At 38.6% G+C, this 20,602-nt stretch overlaps 1 protein-coding gene across 1 annotated transcript in view; it reads right to left on the bottom strand.

The window, feature by feature from the left end:
• Window positions 1–20,524, bottom strand: part of KIN (Kin17 DNA and RNA binding protein) — a 35,689-nt gene extending 15,165 nt beyond the window's left edge. Inside the window, exons 1-7 of the mRNA XM_007167427.3 lie at window positions 20,354–20,524; window positions 16,484–16,578; window positions 14,452–14,495; window positions 14,245–14,367; window positions 13,243–13,424; window positions 10,772–10,820; window positions 9,759–9,816 (exon numbers count right to left, since the gene is read on the bottom strand). Coding sequence (XP_007167489.1) covers window positions 9,759–9,816; window positions 10,772–10,820; window positions 13,243–13,424; window positions 14,245–14,367; window positions 14,452–14,495; window positions 16,484–16,578; window positions 20,354–20,467 — 665 coding nt within the window. The 5' untranslated portion in view covers window positions 20,468–20,524. The remainder of the gene's footprint in view (window positions 1–9,758; window positions 9,817–10,771; window positions 10,821–13,242; window positions 13,425–14,244; window positions 14,368–14,451; window positions 14,496–16,483; window positions 16,579–20,353) is intronic.
• Window positions 20,525–20,602: the final 78 nt, after the last annotated feature.

The raw sequence follows: 20,602 nt of genomic DNA, 5'->3' as shown, positions 1-20,602 counted from the left end.
TTTAGTGGGTTCAGAGTTTCAGTTTTGGATGATGAAAAGATTTGGAGATGGATACCGGCGATGGGTGCACAACAATGTGAGTCTACTTAATGCCACTGAATTGTATACTTAAAAATGGTCAAAATGGACCATCTTATGTTATGTATATTTCACCACACAAAAAAATTAAACTGAATAGGAAAAATAAAGTTTTCTATTTAGAAAATGTATTCAGCATTACTAAATGATTAAAATGTGAGAATCATTGGAAATAAAAAGATGAACAGAATAGCCCATCAGGATCTCATGATGTAGTGGGAGAACAGATACGGAGGGCATTCCGGGAGAAAGAGCAGTAGATGAAAGCGAGGGTGAGACCACAGAGTGCTTAGGAGACAAATGGCTTAGCAGAGCTGCGGTGCAGATGGCAGGTGGTACACCTGTAAACATAACTAGAGGTTATCATATAGACGATGGCTTAAATTGCTGATGGTCTTTAACAAGAGAAAGACATGGTAAGATTTGACGTTCAGAAAGATCCTTTCTGCTTGTGATATCAAGAATCTCTTAGAGGGACTTCCCTGGTGGCACAGTGGTTAAGAATCTGCCTGCCAACATAGGGAACACGGGTTTGATCCCTGGTCCGGGAAGATCCCATGTGCTGCGGAACAACTAAGCCCATGCGCCACAACTACTGAGCCGGCATGCCACAACTACGGAAGCCTGTGCACCTAGAGCCCGTGCTACACAACAAGAGAAGCCACCACAATGAGAAGCCCATGCACCACAATGAAGAGTAGCCCCCACGCGCAGCAATGAAGATCCAACACAGCCAAAAATAAATAAATAAATAAATAAAATTTAAAAAAAGAATCTCTTAGAGCTAAAATGAACAAATGAAAAATATAAAGAAAGTTGATGAGACATGATGGACAGTATTCTAAAAGATTAATAAAACATAATAAATTTGAATACCTAGTTGAAAAGAATATTCTAGATAAACAAAAATTATACAAATGATCAAAATTGACACAAGATTAAATTGAAAAACTGTATAAACTAATGACCAAAAAGAAACTGAATCAGTAAAAACTATTCCTTCACCTGCAAAAGACACCAGCACAATATCTTACAGAAAAGTTTTACCTTTCAAGAAGTGATGATCCCGTCTTTAAAACACTATTTAGAGTAGTCAAAAGAGAATATGTATACAAATCATTTTAAGAGTTTACTATCACCAGGAGCACAGAAAAGAAAATTAAACATCAATCTCACTTCTGAATATGAAATTAAAACGCAAAAGAAAATAGCCAATTTGTTTCCAGCTTTGCTTTGTATGATATTTAATCTTACACCAGCTGCTGTAACAATAATGCCCCTCCTCCCCAAAAAAAGATTCTAGTAGAAAGGTGAGAGATTGAGACAGGGTCAAATGAGGTTAAAATCAAGGCAGGAAATGAACAGTAACAGACTGGAAATGGAACGGAAGGCTTCTAGAACAGCCCTAGGATTCTGCTTTCAGTAACTGGAGTGGGCATTTGTGCCAAGCCTTCCTGGAGACGTGGAGGTGTGTGGAGGCCAGGCTGTGTCTAGAGACGGAAAACCAAAGACAGCGTGTGGCTGACAGGGTCTTGATATTCCGGTTGGGTATCAGGTCTGAGCCTCTGAGGTAGGAGAGCCAAGTTCAGGACTTTGGTCCACTAGAGACCTCCCGGCCCCACGTAATATCTATAGTCAAGAGCTCTCCCAGACATCTCTGTCTCAACGCTAAGACCCAGCTCAACTCAACGACCAGCACGCCATGCCAAACAACTAGAAAGACAGGAACACAACCCCACCCATTAGCAGAGAGGCTGCCTAAAATCATACTAAGTTCACAGACACCTCAAAACACACCACCGGATACAGTCCTGCCCACCAAAAGACAAGATCCAGCCTCATCCACCACTACACAGGCACCAGTCGCCTCCACCAGGAAGCCTACACAAGCCACTGAGCCAACCTTACCCACTGCGGGAAGACACCAAAAACAACGGGAACTACGAATCTGCAGCCTGTGAAAAGGACACCCCAAACACAGTAAGTTAAGCAAAATGAGAAGACAGAGAAATATACAGCAGATGAAGGAGCAAAGTAAAAAACCACCAGATGAAACAAATGAATAGGAAATAGGCAGTCTACCTGAAAAACAGTTCAGACTACTGATAGTAAAGATGATCCAAAATCTTGGAAATAGAATGGAGAAAATGCAAGAAACGTTTAACGAGGAACTAGAAGAACTAAAGAGCAAACAAACAATGATGAACAGCACAATAAATGAAATTAAAAATTCTCTAGAAGGAATCAATAGCACAATAACTGAGGCAGAAGAATGGATAACTGACCTGGAAGATAAAATAGTGGAAATAACTACTGCAGAGCAGAATAAAGAAAAAAGAATGAAATGAATTGAGGACAGTCCCAGAGACCTCTGGGACAATATTAAACACACCAACATTCGAATTATAGGGGTCCCAGAAGAAGAAGAGAAAAAGAAAGGGACTGAGAAAATATCAGAAGAGATTATAGTTGAAAACTTCCCTAATATGGGATAGGAAATAGTCAATCAAGTCCAGGAAGTGCAGAGTCCCATACAGGATAAGTCCAAGGAGAAACATGACAAGACACATATTAATCAAACTATCAAAAATTAAATACAAAGAAAAAATATTAAAGGCAGCAAGGGAAAAGCAACAAATAACATACAAGGGAATCCCCATAAGGTTAACAGCTGATTTTTCAGCAGAAACTCTGCAAGCCAGAAGGGAGTGGCAGGACAAGTTTAAAGTGATGAAAGGGAAAAACCTATAACCAAGATTACTCTACCCAGCAAGGATCTCATTTAGATTTGACAGAGAAATTAAAACCTTTACAGACAAGCAAAAGCTAAGAGAATTCAGCACCAACAAACCAGCTTTACAACAAATGCTAAAGAAACTTCTTTAGGCAGGAAACACAAGAGAAGGAAAAGACCTACAAAACAAACCCAAAACAATTAAGAAAATGGTAATAGGAACATACATATTGATAACTACCTTAAATGAAAATGGATTAAATGCTCCCACCAAAAGACATAGACTGGCTGAATGGATACAAAAACAAGACCTATATATATGCTGTCTACAAGAGACCCACTTCAGACCTAGGGACACATACAGACTGAAAGTGAGGGGAGAGAAAAAGATATTCCATGCAAATGGAAATCAAAAGAAAGCTGGAGTAGCGACTCTCATATCAGACAAAATAGACTTTAAAATAAAGACTATTACAAGAGACAAAGAAGGACACTACATAATGATCAAGGGATCAATCCAAGAAGAACATATAACAATTGTAAATATTTATGCACCCAACATAGGAGCACCTCAATACATAAGGGAAATGCTAACAGCCATAAAAGGGGAAATCGACAGTAACACAATCATAGTAGGGGACTTTAACACCCCACTTTCACCAATGGACAGATCATCCAAAATGAAAATAAGAAAGGAAACACAAGCTTTAAATGACACATTAAACAAGATGGACTTAATTGATATTTATAGGACATTCCATCCAAAAACAACAGAATACACTTTCTTCTCAAGTGCTCATGGAACATTCTCCAGGATAGATCATATCTTGGGTCACAAATCAAACCTTGGTAAACTTAAGAAAACTGAAACCATATCAAGTATCTTTTCAAAGCACAATACTATGAGACTAGATATCAATAACAGGAAAAAACCTGTAAAAAATACAAACCCGAGGAGGCTAAACAATATACTATTAAATAACCAAGAGATCACTGAAGAAATCAAAAAATACCTAGAAACAAATGACAATGAAAACACGACATCCCAAAACCATGGGATGCAGCAAAAGCAGTTCTAAGAGGAAAGTTTACAGCAATACAATCCTACCTTAAGAAACAAGAAACGTCGCAAATAAACAACCTAACCTTACACCTAAAGCAATTAGAGAAAGAAAAACAAAAAACCCCCAAAGTTAGCAGAAGGAAAGAAATCATAAAGATCAGATCAGAAATAAATGAAAAAGAAATGAGGGAAACAATAGCAAAGATCAAAAAAACTAAAAGCTGGTTCTTTGAGAAGATACACAAAATTGATAAACCATTAGCCAGATTCATCAAGAAAAAAAGGGAGAAGACTCAAATCAACAGAATTAGAAATGAAAAAGGAGAAGTAACAACTGACACTGCAGAAATGCAAAGGATCATGAGAGCTTACTGCAAGCAACTACATGCCAATAAAATGGACAATCTGGAAGAAATTCCAGAATGGACAAATTCTTAGAAAAGCACAACCTTCTGAGACTGAACCAGGAATAAATAGAAAATATAAACAGACCAATCACAAGCACTGAAATTGATACTGTGATTAAAAATCTTCCAAAAGACAAAAGCCCAGGACCAGATGGCTTCATAGGCAAATTCTATCAAAGACTTAGAGAAGAGCTAACACTTATCCTTCTCAGACTCTTCCAAAATATAGCAGAGGGAGGAACACTGCCAAACTCATTCTATGAGGCCATCACCCTGATACCAAAACCAAAGATGTCACAAAAAAAGAAAACTACAGGCCAATATCACTGATGAATACAGATGCAAAAATCCTCAAGAAAATACTAGCCAACAGAATCCAACAGCACATTAAAAGGATCATACAGCATGATCAAGTGGGGTTTATCCCAGGAATGCAAGGATTCTTCAACATATGCAAGTGAATCAATGTGATAAACCATATTAACAAACTGAAGGAGAAAAACCGTATGATCATCTCAATAGATGCAGAAAAAGCTTTTGACAAAATTCAATACCCATTTATGATAAAAACTCTCCAGAAAGCAGGCACAGAGGGAACTTACCTCAACATAATAAAGGCCATATATGACAAACCCATAGCCAACATCATTCTCAATGGTGAAAAACTGAAACCATTTCCTCTAAGATCAGGAACAAGACAAGGTGGCCCACTCTCACTGCTATTATTCAACTTAGTTTTGGAAGTTTTAGCCACAGCAATCAGAGAAGAAAAAGAAATAAAAGGAATCCAAATGGGAAAAGAAGAAGTAAAACTGTCACTGTTTGCAGAACACATGATAGTATACATAGAGAACCCTAAAGATGCTACCAGAAAACTACTAGCGCTAATCAATGAATTTGGTAAAGTAGCAGGATACAAAATTAATGCACAGAAATCTCTTGCATTCCTATACACTAATGATGAAAAATCTGAAAGAGAAATTAAGGAAACACTCCCGTTTACCACTGAAACAAAAAGAATAAAATACCTAGGAATAAACCTACCTAAGGAGACAAAAGACCTGTATGCAGAAAACTGTAAGACACTGATGAAAGAAATTAAAGATGATACAAACAGATGGAGAGATATACCATGTTCTTGGATTGGAAGAATCAACATTGTGAAAATGACTATACTACCCAAAACAATCTACAAATTCAATGCAATCCCTATCACACTACCAATGGCATTTTTCACAGAACTAGAACAAAAATTTTCACAATTTGTATGGAAACACAAAAGACCCCGAATAGCCAAAGCAATCTTGAGAAAGAAAAACGGAGCTGGAGGAATCAGGCTCCCTGACTTCAGACTATACTACAAAGCTACAGTAATCAAGACAGTATGGTACTGGCACAAAAAACAGAAGTATAGATCAATGGAACAGGATAGAAAGCCCAGAGATAAACCCACACACGTATGGTCACCTTATCTTTGATAAAGGAGGCAAGAATATACAATAGAGAAAAGACAGCCTCTTTAATAAATGGTGCTGGGAAAACTGGACAGCTACATGTGAAAGAATGAAATTAGAACACTCCCTAACACCATACACAAAAATAAACTCAAAATGGATTAAAGGTCTAAATGTAAGGCCAGACACTATAAAACTCTTAGAGGAAAACACTCTTATGACATAAATCACAGCAAGATCCTTTTTGATCCACCTCCTAGAGAAATGGAAATAAAAACAAAAATAAACAAATGGGACCGAATGAAACTTAAATGCTTTTGCACAGCAAGAAAACCATAAACAAGAAGAAAAGACAACCCTCAGAATGGGAGAAAATATTTGCAAGCGAAGCAACTGACAAAGGATTAATCTCCAAAATATACAAGCAGCTCATGCAGCTCAGTATCAAAAAAACAAACAACCCAATCCAAAAATGGGCAGAAGATCTAAATAGACATTTCTCCAAAGAAGATATACAGATTGCCAACAAACACATGAAAGGATGTTCAATATCATTAATCATTAGAGAAATGCAAATCAAAACTACAATGAGGTATCACCTCACACAGGACAGAATGGCCATCATCAAAAAATCTATAAGCAATAAATGCTGGAGAGGGTGTGGAGAAAAGGGAACCCTCTTGCACTGGTTGGTGGGAATGTAAATTGATACAGCCACTATGGAGAACAGTATGGAGGTTCCTTAAAAAACTAAAAATAGAACTACCATATGACACAGCAATCCCACTACTGGGCATATACCCTGAGAAAACCATAATTCAAAAAGAGTCATGTACCACAATGTTCATTGCAGCACTATTTACAATAGCCAGGATATGGAAGCATGCTAAGTGTCCATCGACAGATGAATGGATAAAGAAGATGTGGCACATATATAGCATGGCATATTACTCAGCCATAAAAAGAAACGAAATTGAGATTTGTAGTGAGGTGGATGGACCTAGAGTCTGTCCTACAGAGTGAAGTAGGTCAGAAAGAGAAAAAGAAACACCGTATGCTAACACATATGTATGGAATCTAAAAAAAAAAATGGTTCTGAAAAACCTAGGGGCAGGACAGGAATAAAGACAGAGATATAGAGAATGGACTTGAGGACACAGGGAGGGACAAGGGTAAGCTGGGACAAAGTCAGAGAGTGGCATGGACATATATACACTACCAAATGTAAAATAGATAGTTAGTGGGAAGCAGCCACATAGCACAGGGAGGTCAGCTCGGTGCTTTGTGACTACCTAGAGGGGTGGGATAGGGAGGGTGGGAGGGAGATGCAAGAGGGAGGGGATATGGGGATATATGTATACATACAGCTGATTCACTTTGTTATACAGCAGAAACTAACACAACATTGTAAAGCAGTTATACTCCAATAAAGATGTTTAAAAAAAAAAAAAAAAAAAGACAGGGAAGCCCAAAGGAAAAACAGAAGTGAGAACTGAGTAATCTTTGTTCCAGCAATGGGGAAGCAGGGCTTATCTTTGTGCCTCACACAGCCTAAATTATCCATTTTTGATATCTAGATCACTTAGTTAATTCTGGGTTTTAAATATATAAGAGATATAAATCAACAGTAAAACAAATCCCAACCTCTAAAAAAATACACCATAATTTCAGAAAACGAAAACTTAGATAGTCTCTCCATTGTATTATCTGCGACACTATTTTCACATTATTGTAGACAGTTGAGACTGAAGTCACAGAACTTGGTCAAATAAAACTAATGTTTTTACTAATAAAATCACAGTTTGGCATAGGGATGTAATAGGCTGAATAGCAGACCCCCAAAGCTATCAGGTCCTCATCCTTGGAACCTACAAATGTTACCTTATTTGGAAAAAGGGTCTTTGCAAATGGGATTAAGTTAAAGATTTTAAAATGAGATTATTCTGGATTATCTGGGTGGGCTCTAACTGCAACCACATGCATCCTTTAAGAAGGAAGCAGGGACTTTCCCGGTGGCGCAGTGGTTAAGAATCCGCCTGCCAATGCAGGGGACACGGGTTCGATCCCTGGTCCAGGAAGATCCCACATGCCGTGGAGCAAATAAGCCCGTGTGCCCCAAGAGCCTGCGAGCCACAACTACTGAAGCCCTCACGCCTAAAGCCGAGCTTCGCAACAAGAGAAACCACTGCAATGAGAAGCCCACGCACCGCAACGAATAGTAGCCCCCGCTCGATGCAACTAGAGAAAGCCCACATGCAGCAACAAAGACCCAAAGCAACCAAATAAATAAATAAATAAATAAATAAAAATAAAATTAAAAAAAAAAGAGGGAAGCAGAGGGGGATGACACACAGAGGGGAAGGTGATGTGAAGATGGAGCAGAGATAAATCTGAAGGGATGCAACCAAAAGCCCAGGAATGCCTGCAGCCACCAGAAGCCGGAAGAGGTGAGGAACAGATTCTCCCCAGAGACTCTGGGGGGGAGCACAGGCCTGCAGACACCTTGATTTTGGCTCAAGGATACTGATTTCAGAACTCTGGCCTCCAGAGACAGAATCAATTTCTGTTGTTTCAAGCCACCTAGTTTGTGGTAACGTGTTACAGCAGCCATAGAAAACTAACATAAGGGCGATCAATTTGGGGCCCAGTGGGACCAATCTCAACATTCATCTACACTTAGGAATAACAAATGATAAAGGAAAATAGAAACACATAAGGGTCCAAAACTATATGGCACTTGTTAAGATATACTCCAGCCTGTCTTCCAGGTCATATCACAGCAATATTTTGAAAAGAAATTTTCTTTTCAAATGTTATCATATATAGAGCCCAATTAACCAATTTCTTCATGATATCTAATATAGATGTTACTACTGAAACACTTTGATCGAAGTTAAGACAGTTGGCAAGTCATCCTGAAGCAGTTAGGCATTGCTGACTCAGACTGCCCGTTTCCTTCAATTCTCCTAGACACTTATTTAGTCGTGCAAATAACCACTAGCCTGTAAACTAACCAAAAAAAAAAAAACTCCCACAAACAAAAAACTGAGTTAGGTTAAATAAGCACCATGTAGAATATTAAGTAAAACGGCAAATCACCCAGCTTAAAACTAAATTGCAGTAGATACTGAATATACAGTGCCCTCCTGAATATCCTGTCTGATTTATCTTTTCACCTCCATAACCAAACTGAATGCACTGCACATCACAAGTACTGCACAGATATTTGGTGAAAGAATCTATGAGAACTGCAAGAGAAGAGAACATGAAAAGTAGATATAAATACCTGACTACGTGCCACACCAGGGCTTGAAAAATTGCAGTTGAGGCCAGATCCAGTCTGCTGCTTGTTTGTATAAATAAGATTTTACTGGAACACAGCCAAGCTCATTCACTTATGTATCATCTATGGCTGCATCCTCGCTCTGAGAGCAGAGTTAAGTGATGACAAAGACACAAGGCCAACAAAGTCTAAAATATTTACTACGTGGCTCTTTATAGAAAAGGCTGGTCAAGTCTTGCTCAGTACCACACCATCTAGAAGGGAAGGCAATTATTACTGAGTGTCTACTAATGCACTTATATTCTACCAGGTGCTGAGGAGATAGCTGAATAAGTTAGTCTCTGTTCTCAGAAAATCATAATAGAGCAGGTAAAACAACAAGTGTGTACTCCAGCTAACCAACTTGATAGTGGGCTATGACAGAAAACTGAATAGTATTGCCATAGCACAGAAAGAAACTTTAAGTGGAGAAGCTTTCAGGGAGAAGCAAATGTTTACCACGTGAAGCATTTAATCAAAATGAGCTTTTCCTTAAAAGACAGAATCAGCTCATCATAGGCAAATAAGAGAAAAACCAGTTCCTAAGAAAATAAAACAAAACAATCATTAAACAAAAAAGAAAAAGAGATGAAAATAACAACCAGAAAAAAATAATTCACAGTACTGCACCTTTTAAAATGTAGTAATCAACATTTCATCAAAATTTTCAGGTTCTAAGATACCTGTTCACATAGCTCACCTTGATTTGGAAGATGCTCCTCCTGAACTACATGCTCCTTTATTCAAATTAAATGTAACTGCAAGAAAAGAATTGGTATTCCATATATATTTCAGGAAAATTATAATAAAACAGCAGATATAATAAAACAAAATTATAATAAAAATTATAATAAATATCACAATGCAGCTACGTAGAAATTCATGGACATTCTGAATACATGAGAGCTGGAATGCTCCTACCCAGAGATCATAAACTCCTGTAAAATATACTGGGCTGATGCTTAACAGAGCTGGGAAAGACCATCATATGATGTAGCAGACAGCCTTGGCCACTTCCCCACTCCACTGCCCTTCTCCCCTTGGTAACAAGAATCCAATTTTGTTTGGGTGTCCATACCCCTCACATATGGCTTGGAGGATGCTATGGTCTGAAGGTTTGTGTCCCCTCCCAAATCCAAATGCTGAAAACCTAATGCCCAAGGTGATGGGACTAGGTGGTGGGACCTATGATTAGTAAGGCTCTTTGGTCTAAACCAATCAAAATAATTCCACTCCCTTTCCAAGTGCCTGTTTTTGAGGTGGACATGTGATACAGTCTGGTCAATGACATTCAAAAGGAAGTCTGCTGGTAGGAAGAAGGTCTTCTAGGAAAAGTTTCCTTGCTCACAGGGGACTCCAAAGGAGAGAGATGCTCTCTGTCTTCTTCTGGACAATGCTGGGTCTGCATATGACAGCTGGACTGCCGGCAGCCACCGTGTGTCCAGCTGCTGATAGTGTGGCATCTGGAACCACCCTACCTCTGGGACTCTTGGTATGGCAAGGTATTTCCTTATTGTTTAGGCTCATTTTACTCAGTTTGGTTACTTGTTGCTGTCGGCATTCCATCCAGTTCATTGTTATCACCTTTTCATTTTACTGATGAGAATAATCCAGACAGATAATACCTCTTGCTCCCAAACATGTTGCTAGTTTCTGGCAGAGCCAATACAAAAGCATCCATATTAAAAAAGGAAGAAAGAAAAGTAAAACTACCTTTTTCTTCATCATTTTCTCTGCTTAATTCCGTAAAAACAGGGACTTCCTTTAAAAAAAAAGTTTGAAGGTTTGGTTCACAACTGCATTTACCATCAATATTCAATAGTCCTTAATTATGACTTGCTACCTAAAATGGTTTAAGATACTAATTAAGAAATTATATGTATTGCAAATATTCTCCAATAAAGAATTATTCTACGGGGGGAAAAAAGTAGCTTTTCTGTACCAAACTGCAGAAGTTTACCTACATTTTTATTTCTATTACAATTTAAGCAGGAAACAACAACATAAAGCAATAAACTCTAGGAATCTTAGCTAGAGGATTACTTTAAACAGCAAAACCTTTCTCTTTTGTAGTACGCTTTAGTGTAATGATCAAGGGTCTAAGACTAACTCAAAGACGACTGTGTATAAAATCCACCTCTGCCACCTATGAGCCTTGTCATCTCGGTCAATCTCATCGTCTCCCTGAAGGCTCAATCATTACATCTTTAAAGTAGGGATAACCTACATATTTAGAGTTACGATAAGGGTTAATTAGGATAATATAAATAAAACACTTAGCATAGTGCCTGCTGTAGTGTTTGATAAATGTTAATTGTTGTTACTACTGATAAATAAGAAGGATGACCTTGAGATCTAGCTAAAATATTTTGTTAGGTAATGTCCATATAGGATTTCACAAAGGAACACAAAAGAACATGATCTTACTTTGAAAAAACTGATATGTTTAAAAGTGGAATGAGGAAGCACTCATCAATAGAATTTCCCCTGCTTTTTTGGGTAAAGATACTGTTTACACCTGAAAAGTACAATTAACTTGAAGGTTTTAGCAATATTAAGCTAAAATGTTACAGAGCAATAACGTTACTCCAAAAAGTAAACCTCTTTCCTCAGTACAAGATGTGAATCCTTTGTAATTTCCACGATAGGAAGTTATAATTTTTTCTCTATTGAAAATGAAGATTTAAATTTTTAAAAAGCAAGAGAATAAAAAAGCTTTCAGTCTTAAGGAGTTTAAATTTCACATTTACAGCAGTTTAAGCACTGTTCCTGTTTTAATTTAATGTAGAAAACTCCTAAAAGATTGTGTGACAATACGCATGTTAATGTAAGTAATGTTAACACACACTCACTCTCTCACTTATCAAGAAGTTCAATCAACATGGTACAAAAGTTGATTCACAAAGTGATCCTCACTGATGTCTTAATTCTCATCGCCTGCTACTGCCTGCATCACTCTGTACTCAACGGCTTATACAACATGTGCTCCACAATGATCAGAATAGCTGTACTCATAATAGCTCAAAACTGGAAATGAGCCACATGCTTCTCAACAGGAGAATGGATAAATAAATTGTATTATATTTGTAAAATGAAATACATCAATCAAAAAAAAGAGTGAAGCACTGATAGGAAAGGATGTAGACGAACTACACATACAGAACGTTATACAGAGCTAAGGAAGCCAGACACAGAGAGAACAAACTGGATGATTCCATTCCTATGAAGTTCAAGGGCAGACTAAACTAACCAACAATCAATAGTATATCAGAACAGTGCTTCCTTCTTGGAGGACAAGGAATATTAATTGGGAATGGGCATGAGGGAACCTTCTAGGATACTAGAAATGTTCCATATCTTGATCTGAGTGGTGGCCACAGGGACTACCTATCTATTGATCCATCCATCCATCCATCTAAAGACACATACATATGTGAAAGTTCATCAAGCCGTAACCTTAAGATTAATGCACGTCATCCACTTTACTTCATGTGTGCTACACCACAATAAAAAGTTTTAAAAAATACTAAATGGCTAGTAGTTTCACATACACACTAGGCTGTATTTTCCTGCTCACACACAACTTCTAGTCTGTAAGCTCCTTGAGGGCAGGGATTTTTATCTTTTGTCCACTGGCTGTATCCCCAGTGCCTAGAAGAATGCCCGGCACACAGGAGGTGACCAATAAATGTCTGTTGAAATAACTGCCTTGATCTAGTTATTCTAACACCTGAACCAACTTTATCGTGCTCTCCCTCCCCCATTTACCTGGATTTTACCCATTAATTCCTCAAGACTCCTCAGCCTAGGGGATATATCTACCTCCAAATATTCTAGGTCCTCCCCAGGCTGGAGCAAGTGCCAGCCCTCTGTGTTCTCACACACTGTGTTCATCCCCAGCACTGCATTAATTATAATCAGTTGAAACGCTCTGTTTATGCCTTCGCCACTAGCTACTGACTCTATTTTAGAAATGAGGAAACTGAGGTTTAGAAGATTCCATAATTACACTTGTGAAGTCAGTAAGTCAGGAATGGACCCAGGTTTGTCTCAACTCCACAGCCTGGACTTTTATACCTGGCTATGCTCTTTCTCCTACAAAACTCATTCAAGGCTTAAACAAACAAGCAATTTTGCTTCTTCAGACCTTTGTCTATTGCCTCTCTGGATGATGCCATGCCCACCTGCTCTCTCCCCTCCAGACCTCTTCTCACTTGTTCTTGAATAAATTTGGCAGTTTTTTCTTCATCATCAAGGTCCTGCTTCTTCTTCTTCTCTAGTTCCAGCTGCCGGCGGATCGTCTCAGGGTCCCTATCTATATACTGAATATACCAGCCTTTTGGTGTTTCGTCCACTTTGCACAAGCCTTAAAAAAAGTAACGGACACTATAATTTTGAATACAATCAAAGCTGACAGTACATATAAATGTGGTCTCTCTCTGCAGTATTTACTCATGCATTCAAATACACTCATTCAAACACATTCAAATACACAAATTCATACAGCACGTGAATTCTCCATATTTACAGTTAGTGACATTTAGACTTTAATTGGAATATTTTATCTCTTTAAAGAGAAAAGAAATATTATTTTGATTTTTGACTAGGTTGAGGCAACACATTTAAACAAGGGAAACATAAAAAAAGCATTATCTTGCTTAGTAATTATTCAACTGTCTCTAAGTACTTAACATCCACTGAGTACAGGATATTCTGCTAACTTAACTAAGCAGAAATCTTCCCCAAAATGGAATAAAGAAACACACTGAATAACTAATACCTTGATACAAAAGTTCTTTCTCTGTTCTTTTCCTGAACTTTCCATCCTATTAGAAATGGGAAAAGAGGCAGCAAATTTAAAAACTGCCTTAAGAAGGGGTAACAGAAGTTTCCAAAAGTGCAATGAAGGTAGGGGGAAAAGTGGAAGAGGACGACGGGTACTGATCCTTAACCTAACGAGTGGATGCTTCAGGGATACATCTTTGCACTGTTGACAGAATCACTCCAGACGCTCTTACACACCTGCAGCGCACAAAACCAATCCTGGAAGACTATGCTCCTCTCCACCAGTTTCTAACTACCCTACTCATCCTCTTTTTCATAAATTTACACAGAAAATATGATCATTCTCTCCCTACCTGCAGTGCAGCCAAGTAACAGCTGCTCACATCATGTCTTGCTCTTACCTTCTCTGCCCAGCCACTTAGTAAAATCTGTCAGCGTCTCCCACTGAGTGGCGTTCATGTGGATGTGCTCTCGGTGGCTGATGTACTCATTGTAAACGATGTTGTTGTGAACCCTCTTGGTTCCTAAGAAGCAATTACGACACTGCTGACCCTGAGCAGATTATGAGATTATAAAGTCATTATGTGCACAAGACATAAGATACTTACCAAAGCGTCTCCTGAGAAGTTCTAGAAAGTCATTTCGGAATTCCCTAATAAAGCAGGGAGGGAAAGCATTAAGGTAATTTCTACAAATACATAGCATCACCTTCCTGAAATTTAAGCCATCATATAGTTTGCATGAGCACATGATATATAAAACATCTACGTGAATATCTGTTCCGAACCTTTAAAAACTGAACAAGGGAAGAAATCCTGAAAGATTACAGCTTTCAAGAATTAAAGTTAAAAGTCAAGTTGGAGTTGGAACTTTTTGTCTTGGTAAAGGAGGCACAGCAAAAGCGCCCACACATCTTTGGAGCGGATTCTTCGTGGAGTCTCAGTGCTACTGAATGCGGCATAATCATCCCATTCTACTGATAATAAAACGTGAAGTTGGCACTTCATGTGTCCCTCTGAGCTGAGCACACTGTGTTAAGTGACAGATAAACATCGGTGAATAAGATATACATTCTGACCAAGACGTTTACAGGTGAAGAGAAAGAGAAGGCTGTTCCCATCTGGCACAGAGACATGAAAGCGTCACTTGATATTTGAGAAATGACAGACATATAGACAATAGTTATTTCAAATTAAGTATTCAGTAGATATTTTCTCAAAAATAAACAAAGTGAGCCTGTCACGTCAAGAAAAACAACTGACGGTATTTGTTGCCAATGATAAAATTTGAGCTTTCAAGCAAAAAATGTGAATTCTGGTAAACTAGTATCCGCCACCATGAGTCTGACATACTTCCCAATACTTAAAGATGTTTCTGACAGCACTGAGTTGACATTAGTGAATATGATTTTATGATATTGCATAATAAAATGTATCACCGTTCAGAATTTCAGAATACCTGTGTAACTCAATGAAGCAATATTTTCCAAATGACTGATGTGTGATGTTACAAAACCATGCATGGGTACAAGATCCACTTAAAGTAAAAGATCACATGGATTTTAATGTCATAGAGTACAAAAGGTTTGCTATATGGTCTCTGATTCCACATTGCAACTAATCTTTAAGAAACTACCACGCCATTGTGTTTCAATGTAGTATCACAGAAAAATAGCCAAAATTATGTGAAAAGGCTACTAAAATACTCTCCCCGCTTCCAACTACACATCTGTGTAAAAGCTGGACTTTCTCTATGTATTTCAACCAAGCAACATTTCAGAAGAGAATGAAGGTAGAAGCAGATGTGAGAAATACAACTGTGTTCTATGAAGATAGACACTGAAGAGATTTGCAAAAATGTAAAACAACTCCACTCTAATTTTTTTGTGTGCTTTTTGTGTGTTGGAAAATATAGTTAATTTTCATGTAACAATGTTATTTTAACTGTAATAGGCTTATATTGTGATTTTAAATGAATAAATTTTTTTTAATGTCTCAGTTTTAATCCCTAATTTACAAGCTATAACCCACATAAACAAAAGTCTTTGGGGTTTAAGGCCAAAAGGTCTAAAACCCTGGAAAGAAAGAAAGGGATGGAGGCAAGACTAAATATTAATTGTAATAATAATAATTAACAGCTAATATTAATCGAGTACTGACCACTCCTCTAAACACTTTCAAAGTATTAACTCATTTAATCTTCGCATAAACCCTATGAAGGAAAGACAATACTTGAAAGGTACAAAACCTACAGATGAGGGGACTAAAGCACAGAGAAACTGAATAAGTTCACCCAAAGTCACACAGCTCCTGAGTGGAGAAGCCCGGGTTTAAAGGACTTAAAGACAAGCAGTCTGACTCCAGACCTGTGCTCTTAGCCACAATTGTTTTAGACCGAGAGATGGTTTTTCATATGTTTGAAGTGAATGGAAGAAAGACTGATTTGTGAGACATACTTTTTTAACAATTCCACACAACGATAAACTGTCAAAAGAAAACAAAAACTGATCACAAAGATAATACAGCTATCACATTAATATGTAAGGAATAAACAGAGCTTCCAATATATTAAATATTAAGCATCTATTAAATGTCCAACTGAATAAAGCTTATGATATAAGGATGGCTTTGAGTTACTTACTCTGAAAAATAATCCATAAACTGCTGAGGATTTTCTGAAGCCAGCAATAGTTGTCTCTGATGAGATTCGGACATACAATGACACTTAAAGCCATTCTACAAAAATGTAAAGGTAGTGGTTAAATCTTGATTTAGCTCATTATAATGGGCCCTAAATATAAGTATTTAATTAAATCCTAAAAAGCTGCTCTTTGATGATAAATTGTAAAAAATAATCAAGTCACTGGCTGTAAGCACCCTATCGTTTTAAAAATTTTTTTTTATAAAGTTGAGTTTTGCAGCCCTGCTAATCAAAGAATCCCAGAAGATTAAAGAGACAGAAAAATACTGCTTTGGAAAACAGACATTAGTAAGAAACATTACAGGGCACAGTAACAGAAGAGCGATTTTATTTTTTGACTCAATTTAACAAATTCCTATTGGGCACCTACTTCATACAAAGTGTTATGCAAGCGTTTCGAGGACTGTAACAAAGTAAAATGGGTCATCAGTGAAGTTCCATTAAGGAAACTATTTTCACTCACTTTCCTATACTTTAGCTCATTACCCAAAATACACTTGCATTTTATACATAAACCTTATTTTATCATACTAAATCTGTATCTTCTTCAGATGATTGTAAAAAACATCCAAGTTTTGACTTTGTGTCTATTCTACTTAACATTTGAACCTGATTCTCCACCAGTAAGAGAAATGAAAAATGTGCCTCTCCTCTGTCTCCCCCATCTTGGTGAACAGCACTGTCCTGTACCATCACCCAGGCCAGGACCGAGGACAGCATCCCAGCGTCCTCCACCTCCACTCAGCACTACGTCTACTCCGCCGTCCTAATAACTTACCCAGTCCCTCGGCTCAATCCCATTGCCACTGCCCTGATTTCAACACTCAGTCTTGCTTAGAGCAGTCTCCTAATCTTCAGTCATCCACAGATGCCTACACAATTCTTGCCTCTTCTGTGCCCTACCTATGCATTACTCTTCCTTAACTGCGTCTTAAAAGGAAACTTGATATCAGTCTCATAAACGAAAAGCCAGCACCACTTTCCATAAATTACAAATAAATCAGTAAGATGAAAGCAAAATAATGTTATTAAATTCTAGAAACTCAAGGGAGTGGATGGGCAGGAGGGGAATACTCCGGATCTGACCTTCCTCCCCCACAATCTGCCGGTATTAGAGACAGAGACAGGGGAGGGGGCTTGTAGGGGTCAGCTTCTCCTCCCCCAGGCAGGGAAGGGCAATGAAAAGATGTGAGGGCAAACAGGTCAGAATCACCCCAAGTGTCTTACTCTGAAAAGTAGTAATTAAAAGAGAGAATCAAACGTGTCTTCTCTTTCCCTGAGGAATTCTATTTTAGGATAACATTTGAGGATAACCAAATAACCCTAGTTAATGAGAAAAAGCTCATTGTTACAAAAGAATGGTGGTCAACAATAAATGTAAAAAGAACTAGAAAAATAACCACTTTGCAACTTCTAATGAAATAAGTGACACAAGCAAAGATGTTAAAACATGAGTAAAAGGCTGATGGGAAATTGGAGCTATGGGCACGATTCCACACTCCACTAGTATTTGTTCCTCGTTCCCCCATAGTTACTTGCTCTTGCAAAGGGGAAAATATTACTTTCCAACATTACTTTACAGGCTGTCAACTGTACCCAATTTTCTTAGCACTACCAGACATCATGGGCTTCCTTATTTGATGCAATGTGATATACACAGGGTCACCTATCAAGGATTCTGCTCCCAAATATTTAACCTGAACCTAATCAAGCCCTCAGACCTAAGTTCCAGTTTACAAAAACTACAAGAGTTAGAGAAAGAAGACGAACGACAACCACAAGAAAACGTAATTGTTAAAGGGGGAATCCTCTAGGATCATTACTGGCCTGGCCTCTTCAAGTCAATGTCAAGAAAAACAACTGAGGGGAAGGGAGGGAATTCCATTTTAAATTTAAAATTGAGAGAGAATTAAAAGTCCTAACACCTGACACCACAGAGATTTTTAGGGCAGTGAAACTATTCTGTATGATACTATAATGGTGGATATTTGTCATTATACATTTGTCCAAACCCACAGAATGTTCCACACCGAGAGTGAACCTTAATACAAACTATGGGCTTTGGTGCTAATGATGTGCTCAATGTAGTGTTATTGATCGTAACAAAAGTACCATTCTGCTGCACCAGGCTGATGGTCTGGGAGGCTGTACATATTGAGGGCACAGTGGGTACGAGAAATACTCTGTACCTTCCGCTCGTTTTTGCTCTGAACCTCAAACTGCTCTAAAAAATAGTCTAGTTTTTAAAAAGTTCAAACAACCAAATCCAACTATAGCTTTTGACTGGATCTGGGTTGTTTTGTTTGTTTGTTTTTGTTTTTACTTTATTTTATTCAAGTATAGTTGATTTACAATGTTGTGTTAATTCCTGCTGTACAGCAAAGGAATTCAGTTTTTTATACATATATATACATACATACATGTATAATTCTTTTTCATATTCTTTTCCATTATGGTTTATCACAGGATATTGAATATAGTTCCCCGTGCTAAAAAAACTGTTTTAAAAAAGCATTCATGGGAACAATTGAGAAAATGTGACTATGGAGTATGCACCAGATGATATGAAGAAATATTTATTAATTTTGTTACGTGTGATGACATATATGGTGGCTATATAGAAGAATATCCTAATATTTTAGAGGAGCGTATTTAAATATTTATAGGTGAAATATCCTGATGCTTGTAATTTACTTTACATATTTCACAGAAAAGGAAACATGGCAAAGTACTTAAAATGTTAAGTGAAACTTAAAGCGTTAAATCTGGGTAGTGGATATATGGACGTTCCCTGTACTAGTCTCTAGTTTTCTGTGTGAGAATTTTACCTTGACTAGTAGTAAAGAGAACTAAAGAGAAATGAAAGAGAATAACTGTATCAATGTTATTCAACGTGAGGCCCACCTAAAGTATCTCATCCCTCACTTGCAGAAACACTGGATTAGATTATTCCAAGTGCCCAGTGTTCTTCCTTTCCTACCCAATTCAATCTCCAGAGAAAAACGTGATCCTGTCACTAGCCTGCTCTCAATTTTTCCAGGTGCTTCATCATTCATCTAAATAATGGGGAAAAGTGTAAGCTCCACAGCACAGCATGCAAAGTTTCCTCAAGATCTGCTCAAAGACCCCTTGAGCCACTTTACACATAATACACTCATTTAAAACTCACAACAATCTTACCAGTAGGGACACTTACTATTCTCACTTTTCAGATAAGTAAACACGCAGAGAGAATGTGACTTGTAAGTGGCCACAGCTTGGCTTCCTGACTCTGATTCTGACTCCAGAGGCCACATCTCACTCGCAATAACATCCTGGTCCTGGCACATGGCAGGTGCTCGATAAATGCTTGTTAGGTGACTAGTGTGCAAGAGCTTAGTTCTCCTTTTTCATCTGATCCCGAAAAGAGGTGTACACCCTGATCATGTCTAAGAGCCACGTCAAGTCAGAGACGTCTGTTACTGTCACTCCCGGGAGTCCGGCTCGGCACTGTTCACCCCGCGTTTCTTGACGACTTGAGTGGGGTCACTTCTCCGAGGGCTGCAAAACCTTTTCTTACTTCATTTCTTTTTTGGGGTTAGACTGGGGAACAAGGAGGTGTCAAAGGCCACTGGCTCCCCGCAAGGACGGGGCTGAAGGGAAGGACGGCCCTACTGAGTTGAGTCCTTGACTCACCCTGCGCAGCCCCCACGACTAGGGACGGGAAACCCAGGCCCTCACCCCGGCGTCGGGGACCTCAGCCTGCATCTCCAGCGGGGTCCCTCCGGGGAGAGGAGGGGGTGGGCAGGGGACCGCCCCGGGCCCGCTTACCTCGTCCCGGCACTGCTTCTGGCACATCTGGCAATACCAGCGCAGCTTCTGAAGCCCCTTGGACTTGATCCTGTTGGCGATGGCCTTAGGGGTAAGAAAATCTGATTTCCCCATCGCGCCCTCCGCAGCAACAACTTTCGGGAGCCCAGCGCCGGGTTGACCGGAAGCGGAACAGGGCTGGCGGGGGTGGGTAGGACAAATACCCTCCTCGAAAGGAGGTGGGGCTTCGGAAGCCTGGGCCCCTCCCCA

Source organism: Balaenoptera acutorostrata, chromosome 3 (genome assembly GCF_949987535.1).
Source record: "Balaenoptera acutorostrata chromosome 3, mBalAcu1.1, whole genome shotgun sequence".
Lineage (NCBI taxonomy): Eukaryota > Metazoa > Chordata > Mammalia > Artiodactyla > Balaenopteridae > Balaenoptera > Balaenoptera acutorostrata.
Note: the sequence above shows the minus strand (reverse complement) of the source record. Positions and strands in the feature narration are given on the sequence as shown.